Source organism: Mesocricetus auratus, unplaced genomic scaffold (genome assembly GCF_017639785.1).
Source record: "Mesocricetus auratus isolate SY011 unplaced genomic scaffold, BCM_Maur_2.0 Super-Scaffold_100003, whole genome shotgun sequence".
In the NCBI taxonomy this organism is placed as follows: Eukaryota; Metazoa; Chordata; class Mammalia; order Rodentia; family Cricetidae; genus Mesocricetus; species Mesocricetus auratus.
Genome location: NW_024429188.1, coordinates 103,795,613 through 103,813,245, shown reverse-complemented (window position 1 = coordinate 103,813,245; position 17,633 = coordinate 103,795,613). Strand labels below are relative to the sequence as shown.

Sequence of the window (17,633 nt, the reverse complement as noted above, 5' to 3'; positions counted from 1 at the left end):
AGTTCTCACCTCTACCAATGCTCAGACCAAAGGGGCAGATTGTTTCCTCTGATTGCATCTCCTGACTGCACTGCTCCTCAGACTGCCTCAGACTGCACTGAGCTCCTGCCTTCTATTCCTCTCTAGTGCTGGGATTAAAGGCCTGTCATCCCAAGTGCTGGGATCAAAGGTGTGGGCTCTGATTCTCTCTTAGACTGATTCACTCTCATGTAGCCCAGGGTGGCCTTGAACTCAAAGATATTTGTCTGCCTCTGCTTTTCAAGTGATGGGATTGAAGGTGTGGCCACCACAGCCTGGCCTCTATGGCTAACCAGTGGCTTAGTTTGTGTGTGGGTAACCAGTGGCTTAGTGAGTGTGTGTGTCTATCTCATGGATTAGCTTTGCACTCTGATCTTCAGGCAAGCTTTATTTGTTAGATTACAAGCAAAATAGCACTACACTTATTCCTAAGAAGATGAGAGCAGACATTAGCCAAAGCATAGGCAGAAGAATAGCCTGAGAAGAGGCTTTGTGCTTCTATTATGGCGATTCCCTAGCTTGCCTGTCTCCTCCAGGAACAGAGTGTGATGGTACACTTGGGAGGCTGACTCAGGAAAACCGCAATCCGGGCATCAGCCTGAACTGAAACTTTGTCTCAAAAGAAGTCCTTGGGAAGCAGAGGAAGGAGAATCAGAAGGGCAAGGTCATCGATGGATACAATGTGTGAGGCAAGTCGGTGCTTTGTGAACACTTAATCTCAAAAATAAAAGAAACAGGGCTGGAGAGATGGCTCAGAGGCTAAGAGCACTGACTGCTCTTCTAGAGATCCTGAGTTCAATTCCCAGCACCCACATGATGACTCACAACCATCCATAATGAGTTCCAGTGCCCTCTTCTGGCCTGTAGGCATACATGAATGCAGAACAGTATATAAATAAATAAACAAACAAATAAATAAATCTTTAAAAAGTAAAATAAAAAACAAATTACTAGCCAGGCGTTGGTGGCGCACGCCTTTAATCCCAGCACTTGGGAGGCAGAGGCAGGCGGATCTCTGTGAGTTCGAGGCCAGCCTGGTCTACAAGAGCTAGTTCCAGGACAGCCTCCAAAGCCACAGAGAAACCCTGTCTCGAAAAACCAAAAAAACAAAACAAACAAAAACAAATTACTTTTTTTTCAGGCCTGGCCTGATAGTGCACATCTTTATTCACAAGTAGAAAAGCAGATACATGTGAGTTCAAGGCCAGCTAGATCTACATAGTGTTATGAGGTGTCCACCATCGTAGGCACTGGGTCACTGATTCAAGTCAATAAAAAGTCTTATTAGCTGGCTGGCCACTACCCTGGGTGTTTGAAACCCAAGTACAGTCCTGAACCTTTCTCAGCACAAAGAGCATACCCTGGGTTGACATACCTCAGTTAGCAAGGGCAGTCAGCCTTAGAATCAGAACTACAGAAGCTAAAAAGCAAGGGTAGTATATTTAGGGACTTTCCCAAAACTATGGACTTCGATGGATTATGTCTTTGCTCTCATTTTAACAGGCATTAAGGTCTACATGCTGGCCTCTTAGGTCAGAATGGTACAATGTTTCTAACATGGTGTCAGATTTGCTGATGTCTTAAGACTGTCACAATAGCAAGTTCAGGGCTAGCCAGGGCTACAGAGTGAGACTGTGTTAAAATAAATCCCTACCCCAGATAGGTGCAGAAATACAAAATGCTACTCCTGAGTTTGGAGAGGTAGCTCAGAGGTTAAGAACACTTGCTGCTCTTGTAGAAGACCCGAGTTTGATTCTAAGAAGCCACATAGAAGCTCACAATTGTCAGTAACTCCAATTCAGGGGTTATCCAATGCCCTCTTCTGGTCTCTTTACAGGCAACACACAAACATAAACTACCTAAAAAAATACATCTTTAAAAGCCATTACCTTTTCACTCACCCTAACCCCATGTTTGTTATTCTGAGGCTCTGGGTAGGCACTGAGGGTTTGTGCTGCTCCGGAGCATTAATTACAGTCTGAGATCCACTATTCTACATAGGAGGAGGACACAGAGTGGGGACTGAGCTGTGTATAATGCATGTTTGTAGTCTGCAGATAAATTCAGATGCCCAGTTGTGGTGGTGCACGGCTTTAATCCCAGCACTCAGGAGGCAGAGGCAGGAGGATGGATCTCTGTGAGTTCCAGGATAGCCAGGGTTACACAGGGAAACCATGTCTCAAAAAAAGTTCCCATATAATAGCTTCTATTTTTTTAAATAGGAGTATGTAAGCATATAAAATATGTATGTAAATGGAACATTTAGTGATAATGAGGTATACAGAATCTGTATTATGTAATCCTGGCTGAATGTTTGATACTAGAAGATATAGAGTCTTCAATTTTTTTACTTTATGAAAGCTAACGCTGAGAATTCTGTTTCCCATACATAGGTAATATAAAATGGCAGAAATACTGGGCAGTGATGGCGCACGCCTTTAATCCTAGCACTCGGGAGGTAGAGGCAAGTGGATCTCTGTGAGTTTGAGACTAAGCCTGGTCTACCGATTGAGTTCCAGGACAGGCTCCAAAACAATACAGAGAAACCCTGTCTTGAGAAACCAAAAAAAAAAATTATGGCAGAAATATGGTTATGTGGTTTCAGACATTCTTGGAAATTTTGGACTAGTCCTGAGTCAAAATTAATTTGACATTTTTTATTCTGGAGACAGGGTATCTGTATGTAGTCCTGGCTGTCCTGGAGTTTATAGATCCTCCCTGGGATTAAAGGTGCCTTGCACCACAATGAGCTCCTTTGCATTTGTGTGTGTGTTGTGAATTTCAAGTCCTCAACTCCAAAAGCAATTATCTGAGGACAGGACAAAGCTACTTGTAACTCTGGCTAACATCAAATTCATTGTGTACTTAAAATTGGCTTTGAACTCCCAACTCTCCTTTCTCTATGGGATGGCTATTCTTTGGTTGTCAACTTGACTACATCTGGAATTAACTAAAATCCAAGTAAAAAGATGCCCTTTTTTTTACTTGTTTGTTTGTTTTTGTTTGGCGGCAGGGTTCCTCTGTGTACCATCTGCCCCTTCCTCTTGAGTGCTGCTATCACAGGTGTGCGCCACCATGCCTCTCCGAAGATCCACTTCTAACCCTGATCTTTGAGGCAGACATGCCTTTAATTTAGATCTTTCCATGTGGAAAGACATGTGCCTTTAATCTGGATCTGGAGGTGGGAATCCAGATCTTGAAGACACACCTTCAATCTGGGCCACACCTTCTGCTGGAAGCCTATATAAGGACTTGGAAGAAGGAAGCTTTTGCTCCTTGACTGCTGGCTCTCACCTTACTAGCAAGTCCATTCCTTCACTGACACTAGAGGCCACTTCTTCGGGATCCCAATGTCAACTGAAGACCAGCTGAGAGACTTCCATCTTGTAGACTGAGAAACTTTTGGATTCTTGAACTTTCCTGTTCATAGCCAGCCATTGTTGGGTTACCTGTCCCACAGTCTGTAAGTCATTTTAGTAAATCACCTTATATATATATATACATATATATATACATATATATATGTAATTCTAGGTGTTGATATTTGGTCTTGTCTTTGTTGGATGGATGTTTTATTCCTTTGTTTTTGTTGTGGTCTCTAGTTCTTAGGCAAGTATGGTGGCTGTATGTTGTCTGGTAGGAATTTCTTCTGGGATCCTGATAGATATGGCCACTGGGGAGCTTCCTAGTAAAATGTGTTTCTAGGTATTGAGTGCTGATACCTAGCAATAGGAATGGAGCTGGTGTTGGTGGTACATGTCTCTACTCCCAGTAATGGAGGCAGGGGCAGGACTAGGCTACCCTAGTCCACAAAGCCAAGTTCTAGTGCAGCCAGGGCTGCTACACAGAGAAACCCTGTCTAGAAACTACCCCCAAAATAATAAAGAATGAGGATCTGCTAGGAGGGGAGAGCTGAGAGTTTTCACAGGAGGAAGGAAAGCAGGGTGTTCCAGCAGTCTTCATATACATGTTCACTCTGTAAGTTCTGCTATTTTACTCTGGAGAACTCTGACTACCTCCCAAGTGCTAGGAGTACAGACATGAGCCACCTTATCCATCTTCAGATTGCAGTTTTCAAATCAAGCATTTTAAATTAATACAACCCAAAGATATACTAATTTGGTACTCACAAGCTGAGAATGGTGCTTTGAAAATATTATGTCTTTGTTCTCTGTAATTAAATTACTGTGTTTCCATAAGAACAGAAAACTTTTTATGTACTGTGTACTGTGGTGATATTCTGTTTATAGTCTAACAAATAAAGCTTGCCTGAAGATTAAAGTGCAAAAACTAGCCACACTAGTTAGCCATAGAGGTCAGGCAGTGGTGATACACATCTTTTTCCCAGCATACTAGTTAGCGGTAGAAGCTGGTGGTGGCACACACCTTTAATCCCAGCAGCCACACTAGTCAGTCACAGAGGCCAGGCAGTGGTGGCACACACCTTTAATCCCAGCACTTGGGAGACAGAAGTAGACTGTTAGTTCAAGGCTACATGAGATTAATCCAGGCTTAAAGAGAGCTCACACAAAGGTGATCCTAGCACTTTGGATCCCATGCCTTTAATCCAAACACTAAGGAGGTGGAGACAGGATTGACGTGGCTGGACAGAGAGAGGAATTTAAGAGGGGAGGAGACACGGGGAAGTCTAGGCAGAAGACAGTCTGAGGAGCAGTGCAGTCTGAGAACAAGGGAAGTTTGAGGATCTGTAGAGGTGGATGCAGGTTGAGAAACAGTCTGAAGCACTCAGTCTGAGGCATGTCAGTCTGAGGCAGTCTGAGGTAGGGGTAAGAGCTAGTGGCTGGTTGGTTTACTCTTCTGATCTTTCTGCTTTACACCTAATCTCCGGCTCACAGGTTTTTATTATTATTAATACCAACTAGAATTTGTGCTACAATGTGCAATAAAATCATTGCAATCTGTAACACACAATCTTCTCAAATCTGGGCAGAGGTGTTTCACATGTTTTTAGCACCATATGAAACAAAGGCATACACAAAGCCAAGTACACATGTTGTATGTTCAGAACCATGATCCAGCATGGGTGATAATGCCAGAAACATCTGAGATTCATTATGCATTCGATTTTTGAATTGTCTTTTTGTTGTTATGCATCAGGAGCCTTTTACTATTGTCATTTTTATTACGCTGCACACATCCAGTTACATTACCCCATATGAGGTCACATAATCCATAGTATAATAAGTTGGTGTCTAGAATGTTCTTTCTACAGTTGTTTCTCATTCTTCAGCTTTGGTTCTTCGTACCACCTCAATGAGCTCCTCCTTGACTATTCTAAGTAGGTTTCTTCCTCTAGTGCATACATTTCTATCTTTTTAAAAGACATTTTAAAAAGTCATCCGGGAGCCGGGTGGTGGCAGCGCACGCCTTTAATCCCAGCACTCGGGAGGCAGAGGCAGGCAGATCTCTGTGAGTTCGAGGCCAGGCTGGACCGACAGCCTCCAAAACAATACAGAGAAACCTTGTCTCGTAAAAAGCAAAAAATAAAAAAAATAAAGTCATCCGGGCTGGCCTAGTACTTACTCCCCATTAAATTCTAATAATTATTCCTCCCCCACTAGACTATTGGCCTCATTAGGGCAAAAATCAAGTCTATTTTCTTCATTTATCCTTGTACATTAGTTTCTTCTATAATCTGTAAAATGTACTAGGTACACTACTGGATGTGGTGACACACTCCTGTAATATCACTTGGGAAGAAAGGTAAAGGGCTCAAAATAGCCCCAGCTGTCATCGATGTTGATCTGTAGACCAGGCTTTCCTCAAATTCAGTGATCTACCTCCCAAGTGCTGGGATTGAAGATATGAGTCACCACACCAGGACCTCTGCCTCTGCCTCTGGTGCCGGGATTAAAGGCGTGCACCGCCACCGCCACCGCCCGGCCACGATGAATTTTTTAAGTTGTAAGGAAATTAGAAAAACCCTGATGGTGGGGGTTAGGGGAAATTCCCCTGCATCAAAAGGGTTAAGAATGTAATGTTTGCCCCAGGTGATGGCACACCCTGGTCTACAGAGTGAGTTCCAGGACAGTCAGGGCTGCACCGAGAAACCCTGTTTGGAAACACCTCCGCCCCAATGTAATTTTCCACTCCCAGTGGTGGCCAACGCCTTTAATCCCAGCACTCAGAGAGCAGAGACAGGCTAATATCTGTAGTCCGAGGTCAGCCTGGTCTACAAAGCGAGTTCCAGGACAGGCTCCAAAGCCACACAGGGAAACCCTGTCTCATAAAATCAAAACAAAAAAGAAAAAAATGTGATTTTTCCCTCTACAAGGCAGATAAAAATTTAGGATCAGAACCTGGTATGGTAGTTTATGCCTGTAATCCTAGTACTTGGGAATATGAGGCAGGAGGACTGCTGTGAGTTCCAAGACCAGCCTCAGTCTGATTGAGACTGTCTCAAAACACAAAACAAACTATGAGTGCTCACTTGAAGTTCAAACATAACTGCTAGCATTTTTCCTGTTTTTGTTTTGCTTTTTTTTTTTTTTTGAGACAGGCTCGAACCATTCCAGGCTATTCTGGAATTCATACCTTCATTGCTGCCCCACTCCCACGTCCCAGATCCTGGGATTAAAGGTGTCAGCCAGCACCCCGACTATCATCGTTGTACTTTTATTTGGCAGTCTTAACTCTGAGGCGCCCTAGCCTAGACTCCCTTGTTCTTGGTTGTAAAGGAATCTGGTAGGTAGTCAGTAATTGTTCTGTATGGATGGTTTCTCTGTGCCATTCAAGTTGTTTTCAACTAACATTTACTTACCAGATTCTTCCCATTTATTAGTTATTGCTCAACAAAATTGGGCAGTTATAGCGTAGCAACTAAACTTCTTTGTTTGCTATTTCTACAATATTGGCGTTGTACTATCTACCATTTTCACATTGCTTTTAGAATTAAGATTTTGTGCCAAGTAAGTTTTGTGCCATGCTTAGTGTATTAGGTCGCTCAATGGGTTTGCTTTTTTATTCAATAAATCTGGTGCACCTTTCAGCAGAAAGCTAAAAGACACCTTGGAGGAAAATGGGTGGGTGCAGGGCAAACGGTTAAAATCGCGCTCCTGCAAGAACTTTAAGAGACAAGGGAAAGAGGTGGAGCGAATAGTGAGTGACATAGAAGATGGCCTATGAAGAGTCTGGGAATCACTCCCCTCCCACCCTTCGTGCTTCAAATTCTAAGCTTAATTTCCATCCGGGTTCTTCAGCCTCGTTCCCGGGTCATATAAAGATTGCTGTCTCCTTTGTTCGCCCTCGTTGCGCAGTCGTCCTAGCGTCATTTCTGTTCCTTTTCGAGACTCGGCTACTGTCAGTGGTGCAGCACTGCTCGGAAGGCCACGTCGGCGAGCTCGCAGGAGCTTGAGACCGTCGCTGTCCCCTCGGGTAGGAGCTTCCTTTCCTTGGTCTGTTTTCCGTACAGCCTTGTCATGTTAGGGCTGGTGATCATTTGTTTCCCTGGAGATAGTGGTGGCGGACGCCATTTTAAGACGCCCAAAGGTGCCAACCTAATTAAAGCAGAAGGGGTAGAAGCAGCATCCTAGGGGGTCCGGTGTCTTGCGCGCGTCTCTGGGAGGTTTGGCTGTCGCCTGAGGGCGGAGGGCGCAGCGCGCAGCTTGGAAGGTGGGGCGGGACGCGGAGCGACCGCGGGACTAGCACCAGGACAGCACCGGGGCTAATGATGGGGTGGAGGACTTCTCTGTGGCTTCCTCCGGTCCTTGGCGGTAAGGAGAGGGAGCCTTTGGAGTTTTTCCTGCCGGTGTCAATGGCAAAAGTTAGTTAGCCCGGCGGTTGTTGGTGGTTCTGGGTTGGATCCAAGTGTCGCCATTTTGTCTATAACACGCGGTTTTTAATGAGTCTTAATTAGGTGCCGGCACAGGGAAGGAGTGTTAACAGTGTGTGATTCTGAGTTGCGTTATTTTCTGACTCTTGACACTTTTTATCTTTTCAGTCAGATAGTAATCTTGTTGGGGTTAGATGCGGCAACTTTGTTCTAACTTAGAGATTTGTGCCTAAACTTACTAGGAAATCAAGAAAAGGGCTTTGTTTTTACTTGGTGCATCTGGCTGATGACCTTGAATGAATAGGAAGTCTTTATATACCCTTCCCTGTGGGGAAGCTACTAGGGTGATAAGTAACGGAATGTTTAAAAGATAACAGGTCGATACAATAGCCGGGTGTGGTGGCATTTGCAGGTTAAGTCCTGCACTCTAGAGGTTGCAACTTTGTAAAAAAAAAAAGTTGCCTTTTCAAATAGCTGTTCTTTGACTTAACAGCGGCCAGAGTAGACTAAGAAGTTAGGAAATTAGGCAGGCCCTGTTAGCCCGGTTAATGAAAATGACACTGGCCTTTTAAACAAAAGTATTTCAATTGGTTTTCTACTCTTCTTGAGGGTTATTGGTGTCTTTAGTTACTAAAGAATAAAGATTTTTAGTAAAAACATGAGCCACAATTAAACTGTTCACTAAACTTAGGGAACTTTCTCCAGAGAGATAATATTATTATTTTTCAGCAGATTCCTATCGGTTGGAGGAAAAAATGGTTGAAGCAGATCGACCAGGAAAGCTCTTTATTGGTGGGCTCAATACAGAGACAAATGAGAAAGCCCTTGAGGCCGTATTTGGCAAATATGGACGGATAGTGGAAGGTGAGTTATCTAAAATTATGTGCTGTATTAGTATAATGAAAAGACAAGCTGTGATGAATTTGAACCCACTGATCTTTCTGACATGATAATGTATTTTGTCCTCTAAGAAGTTCTGAGCTTGCTTTTGGTAAATGTGCTCTGGTTATTTTTATTTGCATGAAAATAACTGACTCCCCCTACCCCCAAACTGTTTTAGTGCTTTTGATGAAGGACCGAGAAACGAACAAGTCAAGAGGATTTGCTTTTGTCACTTTCGAAAGCCCAGCAGATGCAAAGGATGCTGCCCGAGACATGAATGGAAAGGTATGATTGTCTGCTTAGTAAAAAGGGGTCTCCTGGTGACAAAAAGAACAAAGTGTTAGGTTCCAGAGCAGCTCTGGAACTTTTATTGTGCATATGTATATCCAGAGGCTTTTGATCATAGCCATTAGTAGTACTATCCTGGATTTTATTTTATTTTGTTGGTTGTTTTTTGTAAGTGTGTGGGAGGGTCTCTATGTGGTCTTGACTATATAGATCAGGCTGACCTCAAACTCAGAGATCCTCCTGCTAGAATAAAAGAACACACCAAGTGTCTTGTGTATTTTATTATGATTGCACAATCAAATTTTGTAGCTAATGTTAAGGGTTATATGCCTAACAAAAGTTAGTTCAGAGCAGTATATGACGTTATGTGATACTATTTATCTTGGAATCCATAAACCATAATTTGATAACCTACCTCTTTTTATTAGTTTTGGTAACAAGCTGAACACCTACCTAAACTTGTTTTAATTTTACTGAATATCAGTGCAGTGAATCCCTTGTCTAAAAGTAGACATTTTAAATGAATGGAAAAGTGTTATTTATAGAATAGTATTTCAAAAAAGAAATATTTCCATCATTTTTTTGTATAGTACTTGTTTGACAAAACTATTTTGAAGGACATTGATTATTTTTGTCATGGGTTATAGTGGATCTATAAGTTTCTTTTAAAGTCTTGATAACATTTATTTTTTTAAAGTCCTTAGATGGAAAAGCCATCAAGGTGGAGCAAGCCACCAAACCATCATTTGAAAGTGGTAGACGCGGACTACCTCCACCTCCAAGAAGTCGAGGCCCCCCCAGAGGTCTTCGAGGAGCAAGAGGAGGAAGTGGAGGAACTAGAGGACCCCCCTCACGTGGAGGGCACATGGGTAATGATTTGATTGGAACTCAGGCTTGGTGCTTAAGTTACAATCTACAGAGCCACACTAGTATCTGCATTCTTTTTGAAAGGCTAAAGCAGTGGTTCTCACCCTTCCTAAACCTGTGGCTCTTTAATACAGTTCCACATGTTGATGGTCTACACAGTGGTTCTCACCCTTCCTAATGCTGTGACCCTTTAATACAGTTCCACATGTTGATGGTCTACACAGTGGTTCTCACCCTTCCTAATGCTGTGACCCCTTAATACAGTTCCTCATGTTGATGGGCTACACAGTGGTTCTCACCCTTCCTAATGCTGTGACCCTTTAATACAGTTCCTCATGTGGATGGTCTACACAGTGGTTCTCACCCTTCCTAATGCTGTGATCCTTTAATACAGTTCCACATGTTGATGGTCTACACAGTGGTTCTCACTCTTCCTAATGCCGTGACCCCTTAATACAGTTCCTCATGTTGTGGTGACCCCCGACCATAAAATTATTTCATTGTTACTTCATAATTGTAATTTTGCTACTGTTATGGATTGCAGTGTAAATACAAGAATATCTGGTATACGAACTCGTGAAAGGGTTGTTCGACCCCTAAGATCATGACCCACAGGTTGAGAACTGCTGGGCTAAGGCCTTTGAAACGGAGACTACCACCCCATTAATTAGTGTTCATGGCTTGAAAAAAATATGGGAGGTGTAAATTAAATTATAGTGTTGAAACAATGGGCCAAATAGTCTTGCCTAAGTAAAAAAAAAATTTGAAGAGCAGGACTGGGCCTATTGTTTTCCTAGTCTACGAGACTTCTGGTTTTCTGAAACTGTCTCCCTTGTTAATTCAGGCTGGTCCTGAACAATTGTCATGCTTGTCCTTGCTCAATGGGAAACAAACCTAGCTTCCCCAAGTGAGCAGAAAAGATATTAGTGATGTTTTGCCTTTAGGCAAATAGTTCTTAATTTTTTTCTTGATTATTGTGTTAATGCATTTTCTTTCTATTCTAATGTAGATGATGGTGGCTATTCCATGAATTTTACCATGAGTTCTTCGAGGGGACCTCTACCAGTAAAAAGAGGACCACCACCCCGAAGTGGGGGTCCTCCTCCTAAAAGATCAGCACCTTCAGGACCAGTTCGTAGCAGCAGTGGAATGGCAGGAAGAGGTAATTGTTGCATGCATTACAATCTGCTGGTCCCATACCACTGTGTTGAAGCCAAGCATGGTGGTACATTTCAAACCTAGCACTGGGGAGAATAGGAGGATTGACATGAATTCAAGACAGGTACATGGGGAGATCCTACTTTTTATTTTTATTTTTAAATGATTGGTCAGTGAGATGACTCAGTGGGTAAAGCATTTGCTATTCAAGTGCAAGAACTTGAATCCAATCCCCCTTCAGAAACCAAAGTGGAAAGAGAATTGAGCCTACAGAGTTATCCTCTGACCCTACATTTGCATCACAGTCTGTACATGCTCCCACCATAGACACTAATACGTTTTTAATGCCTTATGTTTAAGACTGATTTAGGGATTCCTCCAATTAATCTTATAATTAGTGAGCACTGAAATTCAGTGACTGGGAGGCTTCCTGTTTCAGCTACATGGGATATTTGATGAAATCACTGTTTCTTAGCCCTTGTGTAAGTTCACACTTTAGCTTTTTGATGGCTATATTTTGATGATTGTTTTTTCCTGAAGCCCCTGTGTCACGTGGAAGAGATAGTTATGGAGGCCCGCCACGAAGGGAACCCCTTCCCTCTCGCAGAGATGTTTATTTGTCCCCAAGAGATGATGGATATTCCACTAAAGACAGGTAACAGAAAAATGCAGTTTCTTTTATGAAGAATTGTGTTGAAAGAGATCACATCAGAAGCATAAACCAAATTCTCTTTCTGCAGCTATTCAAGCAGAGACTACCCAAGTTCCCGAGACACAAGAGATTATGTACCTCCACCAAGAGATTATACTTACCGTGATTATGGTCATTCCAGTTCACGTGATGACTACCCATCAAGAGGCTATAAGTAAGTGCTTTGTGTTTTAAGTATTTGCTGTAAAGCTTCATGCGTCCAGGGCTTGGCAGATGGCTCAGCTGTTAAAAGCGCCTCCCAAATAACCCTGGCAACCCAACTTCCATCCACGAAAGCCATGCAAAGGCGGAAGGGAGGGAAGAGACTCCGCAGAGTTGTCTTTTGACCACAGGATCACCGTGCATGTGTGTCTCCTCATATGCTCACACAATTTATTTTTCCACTGGACCGCTAAAAATAAAAATGAGATTTGAGACATTTATTTTCAAAGGGTTGGGGGGGGAGTTTTAGAGTATATTGCATTTAAATTACGAAATTAACATGTAACTTAGGGGAAAATACATATTTAATTAAAAATTGCTTTTTATTTAGTGACAGAGATGGATATGGCCGGGATCGTGACTATTCGGACCACCCAAGTGGAGGTTCCTACAGGGATTCCTATGAGAGTTATGGTAAGATACCGGTTAAGGGTCTTAACTAGCACCAGCTTGAGGTTTTAGGTTCATGAGCTGGATTAATAGGCTGCGTGGTGCTTGCTTTTAAAGGAACCTTTGCTTGCTTTCAAGGGGTAACTTTATCAGCTGGGCTTCTCCTAGTTTTATGAAGGGCTTTTTGGTTCTTTCCTTGTTCCGTTGTTGTTTCTTTTCTTTTGAGGCTGTTCGCTTGCTTTGGAGGGGATTTTGCTTGCTTAAATTGGCAGCCTGATGTGTTTTCCCTCAACAGTGAAAATACAATTTAAAAATTTTATTAACAAGATCAAATATTTACCATTGCAATATGAAGGAAACTCAACAGTTCAGAATTGCAACTTATCACTGGAAAGTGGCTGAGTGTCTACTATAAAATAACAAGCTGTCTGGAATGTCCTCTTGAAATACACAACGTCTTCAGTCTTTTCAAACAAACATTAAAACCAATCCATTTCCGTATCAGCAGATGAGCAATTCCCTCTTATGACCAGCAATGGTAGAGTTTAAAACATCCCAGTTGAGAAAGTAAACTTATAATACAAGAATTCTGTAAATTCAGATTTAATGTTGTATATATACAATTTATAGTGTTGCCATATTACCTGACCATTGACCCTGCAGGTAACTCACGTAGTGCTCCACCTACACGAGGGCCCCCGCCATCTTATGGTGGAAGCAGTCGCTATGATGATTACAGCAGCTCACGTGACGGATATGGTGGAAGTCGAGACAGTTACTCAAGCAGCCGAAGTGATCTCTACTCAAGTGGTCGTGATCGCGTTGGCAGACAAGAACGAGGGCTCCCCCCTTCTATGGAAAGGGGGTACCCTCCTCCACGTGATTCCTACAGCAGTTCAAGCCGCGGAGCACCAAGAGGTGGTGGCCGTGGAGGAAGCCGCTCTGATAGAGGGGGAGGCAGAAGCAGATACTAGGAACAAACAAAACTTTTGGACCAAAAATCCCCATTCAAAACAAACAAACAAAAATGGAAACTTTCTGTCATAAACTACCCAAGGACTACTCAAAGGAAAAATTGTGTTACCTTTTTAAAATTTCCTGTTCCCCTTAATTTTTATGTTCTTGTGAGGGAAAAAGTAAGACATGTTTAATTTTATTTCATATTATGAGTTGCTTTCAACAAGCAAATGTTAAATGTGTAAGCCTTGACTTGTACTAGTGTTGTAATTTTCCAAGTAAAAATGTCCCTGAAGGCCACTTCCTGATTTTTCCCAGTAATTGAGGAAAGCCATCCTAAGATCTTCCAGAAACTTTCAGCCATATAGATGTCCTTTGGTCTCCATTGAGGGATGAATCGCCCTGCCTATGCAGACAAGCTAGCTATTACAGAGGGTTGGTTGGGTGTGCTACTCTTATGATTTCAGGGTGTCTTCCAATTGAAATCTCAATGTACACAGTATAAAAAAACCCTGAGATCAGATGCCTAGGAGTGTGCTATTTACCCAGAAACCCAAAACAGCAAATGGATGCTGGCCATATTTTGCTTTTCTGACATTTCCTTGGGAATCTACAAGAAACCTCCCTTTTCCCCTCCCCTAGTAAGACCATTTAAGTGTGTGTTAAACAACTACAGAATACTAAATAAAAAGTTTGGCCAAAACCAACCATGAAGCTGCAAAACGATGCTTGCTCTTACTGTTTCAAATTTTTGCAACTCTGTAGTGTCTCACTTTTAAAGGAACAGCTTGATTGCAAAGGAGAAAATAGATAAGCAATGAAGTTATCTCCAACTTCCTAAAGGCTTATGACTTCTAAAAAGTGAATCTATCAGCATTCCACATCAGATTTAAAGCACCAAATGCCTGTGAAACAGCAAAGATGGTAAGCAAAGCAAACTAGTTTTTCCGTCTAAGTCGAAATTGAGCACTTACCTTCCTCATAGTACAGTGAAACATACTGTACTTCATGGCAATGGAAATGCCTGCTAGATTAAAAAAAAGCTTTTGAAAAAAAACTACAAATGTTCAATAGCATATTAGAAGTCCTCCAAATTCAACACTTGGATTTTTTAAAAGCATGTATGACACTTAAAGGCGTTAATGCAGCTGTTTATCAGTAGCAATCTGGGAATTGGGAGGGGGGTTTTTTCCTTTTTTACAAATTTTCGATGAAGACCTTTAAACATGCTTCATGTTTTGACTTTTTTCAAATTAGTCTTTTAGTCAATATAAGAAATGGCTTAGGATTGGGGTCCTCCTGTCTGACCCCTATAAGCCATTGCAAACTTGACCTTTAGTTGGATGCCTGACTTGTTTTAGTTCTATGAAACTACACTGTATGGAGAAAAAAATGTATTGAAAAAACCTGAGGCAGCATGACCCAGGTCCAGCCATGAAGTTGAAAAAGATGCTCTTGAATATAGTAAACTTGAAGACCTCCAACTAAAAATCCTTAGACTGCACTTATTCCTTCAGATGTTTTGTCCGTTCAACTTATGGATTTAACGTGGCAGTGCACCATTGGAAAAGAATGAGAATCCATAAGCCATGCAACTTAACCATTTAAGCCATTCCAGTCCATCCCAAGCCAGTGAACCTTCCACCAATTAAGAGAAGTAGTAGAACATGAAATAAGCATTAAGCTGCAAGTCTGAACTTGCCTGTTCTCTCTGGAAAAAAGGGCAGTTATAGGCAAGTTTTAAAGAGCTTCCTTTAGAGAAATAACTAGTTTTCATTTATGTAATTTTTGCAGGTTGAACCTAATGGTCATACTGTCATAGAGTGCTGATTGATTCACAGCAGATAAAGCTGGCAGTAAGAAAAAAAATCAAATGATCAGGTGAGTGTTGAAAGCAGTGTCCTTCAAAGCTTTAAACACTGTAACTTTGTCATTGTATGACTATGGGATTGGCAGCTATTTTCTGACCTCTAGTTTGTCTGTAAAATGGAATATTGCTCAACTCTGGACATGAGGATGAAATTGTTTTGTCATAAAAACCTAGCACATCCATTTGGAGTGAAAGTATATACATGTATTTTCATTTAATAGAGTATAGGTAGTATGGACTACTAGGAGTTTCTGAAATAGTTGCTAACAGCTCTTTGCCTGCAAGAGTTCTTGTGAAAAGAGCTATCTGGTTAATAGTTTGCTATGTGAGCAATGTTGTTTGAATTGCATACATGCTGTCAGTGTGCCTGCTTATTTTCAATTGGCTAGTTAGTGACAGAGCTGCCACTGCAACTTCCGAATTTCAGGGGCACCATGTGACAGGGTGTCTGATTTTAATATTGCAGAACTGATGCCTAGAGTAATTGTAGTGAACATGGCTCCACTTTAGAGCTAGTACTTAAACTGAGAAGCCCAGTTGTGTGCACTTAAGGAGGAGAGACAAGTTCAAAGTGCTTTGCAGTGTACAATACTCTGTAACTTGATCACATGCTTCTTTTACAGAGTTGTTGAAGCAGAGGAATGCTGAGACTAAGCCGCAGCAGTTACATACCCAGTGCTCATCAGAATTGGTTTGGTATAGGCAATAGATTCTTTTTGTCTTCAAGGGAGGGAGGCATCAGTGTCGGTTAAACCTTAATTAGGGAGTGGTGATCTTTTAAGATTGACCAAAGGAAGAGAGGGAGATGGAGAAATTGGTAAGTGGAGGTACCTAGCCAAGAAGTTCTCAGGGCTCTTTGTGTGGATTCCGTAGTTCAGGCAACTGTGCAATTTAGAGCTGATGCTCACTGAGTTAGCTGGGACTGTAACTCCATGGTGGAGTGCTTGCCTAAGTACAAGTGAAGCCTAGAGTTCAATCCCTGGCACCACACACAGAAAAAGAAAACTGCTTCCATGATAACTTTATACACTGATGTATAGTTTTCAGCAAGTAAACCATTAGAGGAATTACCTTATCGGGGGAAAACATTACTTGTCCTATAAAACTTTGAAGGGGAGGAGCAATGCTAGGAAATAAAAGTAAAAACTGGCACATTGTTAGGATAGTGGGAAGCATTCTGGAAACAAATATAAGTCCCCAGGTCAGTGTAGTTTTACAAAGGAACTTGACCTCAGGTTTCAGGCTTAGAAACAAATCATGATCCAACTCTGGTATTGCTTTGGAAACTTAAGAGCCAGTAGTGTAAAGTGTTGGTGTTGTAGGACTAAAGGATTTAACAAAGTCATTTAGTACTATTACATTTGGCATTCATGACTACAGAGAATGATCCAAAACACTTAAGCGCCATTGGTGACATTTCTCATCAGATTGTGAGGGTACTGACCAAATTTTGAATAGCTGCCTTAACTCAAGCCTTCAATAGTCTAATAATTCCTTGAGTAGGTGCTTCTGTCAGGTACCTTCAGCTCTCAAGCATTTATTTAGATTTCTTAATGATACTTTAGCATAGGGAATACTAGAGTAAAAATAAATGATAAATTCAAAGTAAGAAGCAGGAAGAAATTACCCAGAGACCTTTTTTGTTTTTTTTTGTTTTTATTTTATAAAGTCTTTGTTTATTATAGCGTAACTTATGGTAAACACTTCATAAATTTTAACAACAACATAACAATAAAGTTTACCAAAGACAAGCAGTCAAAAGTGCTTTTTAATTGTTATACAAATTCACAGCTGGAGTAAGTCCATATTAAGTAGAGAAAGAAATTACTAGACTTGTCTTTACAAATGTAGTAGTGAAGCTACCATATAGGAACATTCATATAATATAGTCCCAGAGACCTTTTTGACAAACAGTAGTTTACAGACCCAACAGTTCTTAATCTTCAACTAGAAAAAAAACTGTCCTTGATTCTTCTAGCTATATACTTGTTGTAAGAGGATTTGAATAATACAAGAAGTGGTGTGGTTTATTTGGTATGGTAGTTGGATGTAGAGTTTAGGTATTATAGATCACTTTTTGGAATGTTTTGTATTGAAACCCAATAAAACTTGAACATGTATCTTTGTGGTGTTGGGTTCTTTTTTTAAAACACTTTTGAAAGTAGAAATTCATATAGGGTTTTCTGTGTTTTTTTTCTTAACTCATCTCCCCCAAACGTCAGTTCTAGGGTGCTGCTAATACTTCTGCAAGGGGCTATCTATCCATAGTCCCTGAGGTAGGCTGACCACTGGCCTTCCTCTATTGTGATGAGTTAATCTTATATAAACATGGTCATTCAGATGATTAATCCTTAACCTAAAAATGTAAGAGAGAGCTGTCACACCTAAGAAGTAAAGACTCATTTACCAAGAATTTCTGCTATTGCTTCTACCTTGATGTCCTGCATATCTTGAAGGGGTAGGGACAAAGGTGGGGGATGGGTTAGTAAGAAGTAGTT

General features: G+C 41.4%; 1 protein-coding gene and 1 non-coding gene across 4 annotated transcripts; both read left to right on the top strand.

Annotated features, from left to right (window-relative positions):
* Positions 1-7,236: 7,236 nt before the first annotated feature.
* Positions 7,237-17,255, top strand: Rbmx (RNA binding motif protein X-linked). 3 transcript variants are annotated; one of them, XM_005084524.4, is made up of 11 exons: positions 7,237-7,413; positions 8,543-8,674; positions 8,871-8,977; positions 9,678-9,849; positions 10,857-11,009; positions 11,546-11,660; positions 11,746-11,871; positions 12,250-12,332; positions 12,972-14,189; positions 15,060-15,146; positions 15,759-17,255. In XM_005084524.4, exons 2-9 carry the CDS (start codon positions 8,566-8,568, stop codon positions 13,280-13,282), a joined length of 1,176 nt encoding a protein of 391 aa, XP_005084581.1. In that variant the 5' UTR covers positions 7,237-7,413; positions 8,543-8,565; the 3' UTR covers positions 13,283-14,189; positions 15,060-15,146; positions 15,759-17,255. The 3 variants fall into 3 exon arrangements, with proteins under 3 accessions (XP_005084581.1, XP_005084582.1, XP_021091239.2); XM_005084525.4 differs by having other exon boundaries at positions 8,540-8,674; XM_021235580.2 differs by lacking the exon at positions 7,237-7,413 and adding an exon at positions 7,731-7,751.
* On the top strand, positions 8,722-8,794 carry LOC121140096. Its single transcript, XR_005876929.1, has one exon. It is a non-coding gene; the product is annotated as a small nucleolar RNA SNORD61 (small nucleolar RNA).
* Positions 17,256-17,633: the final 378 nt, after the last annotated feature.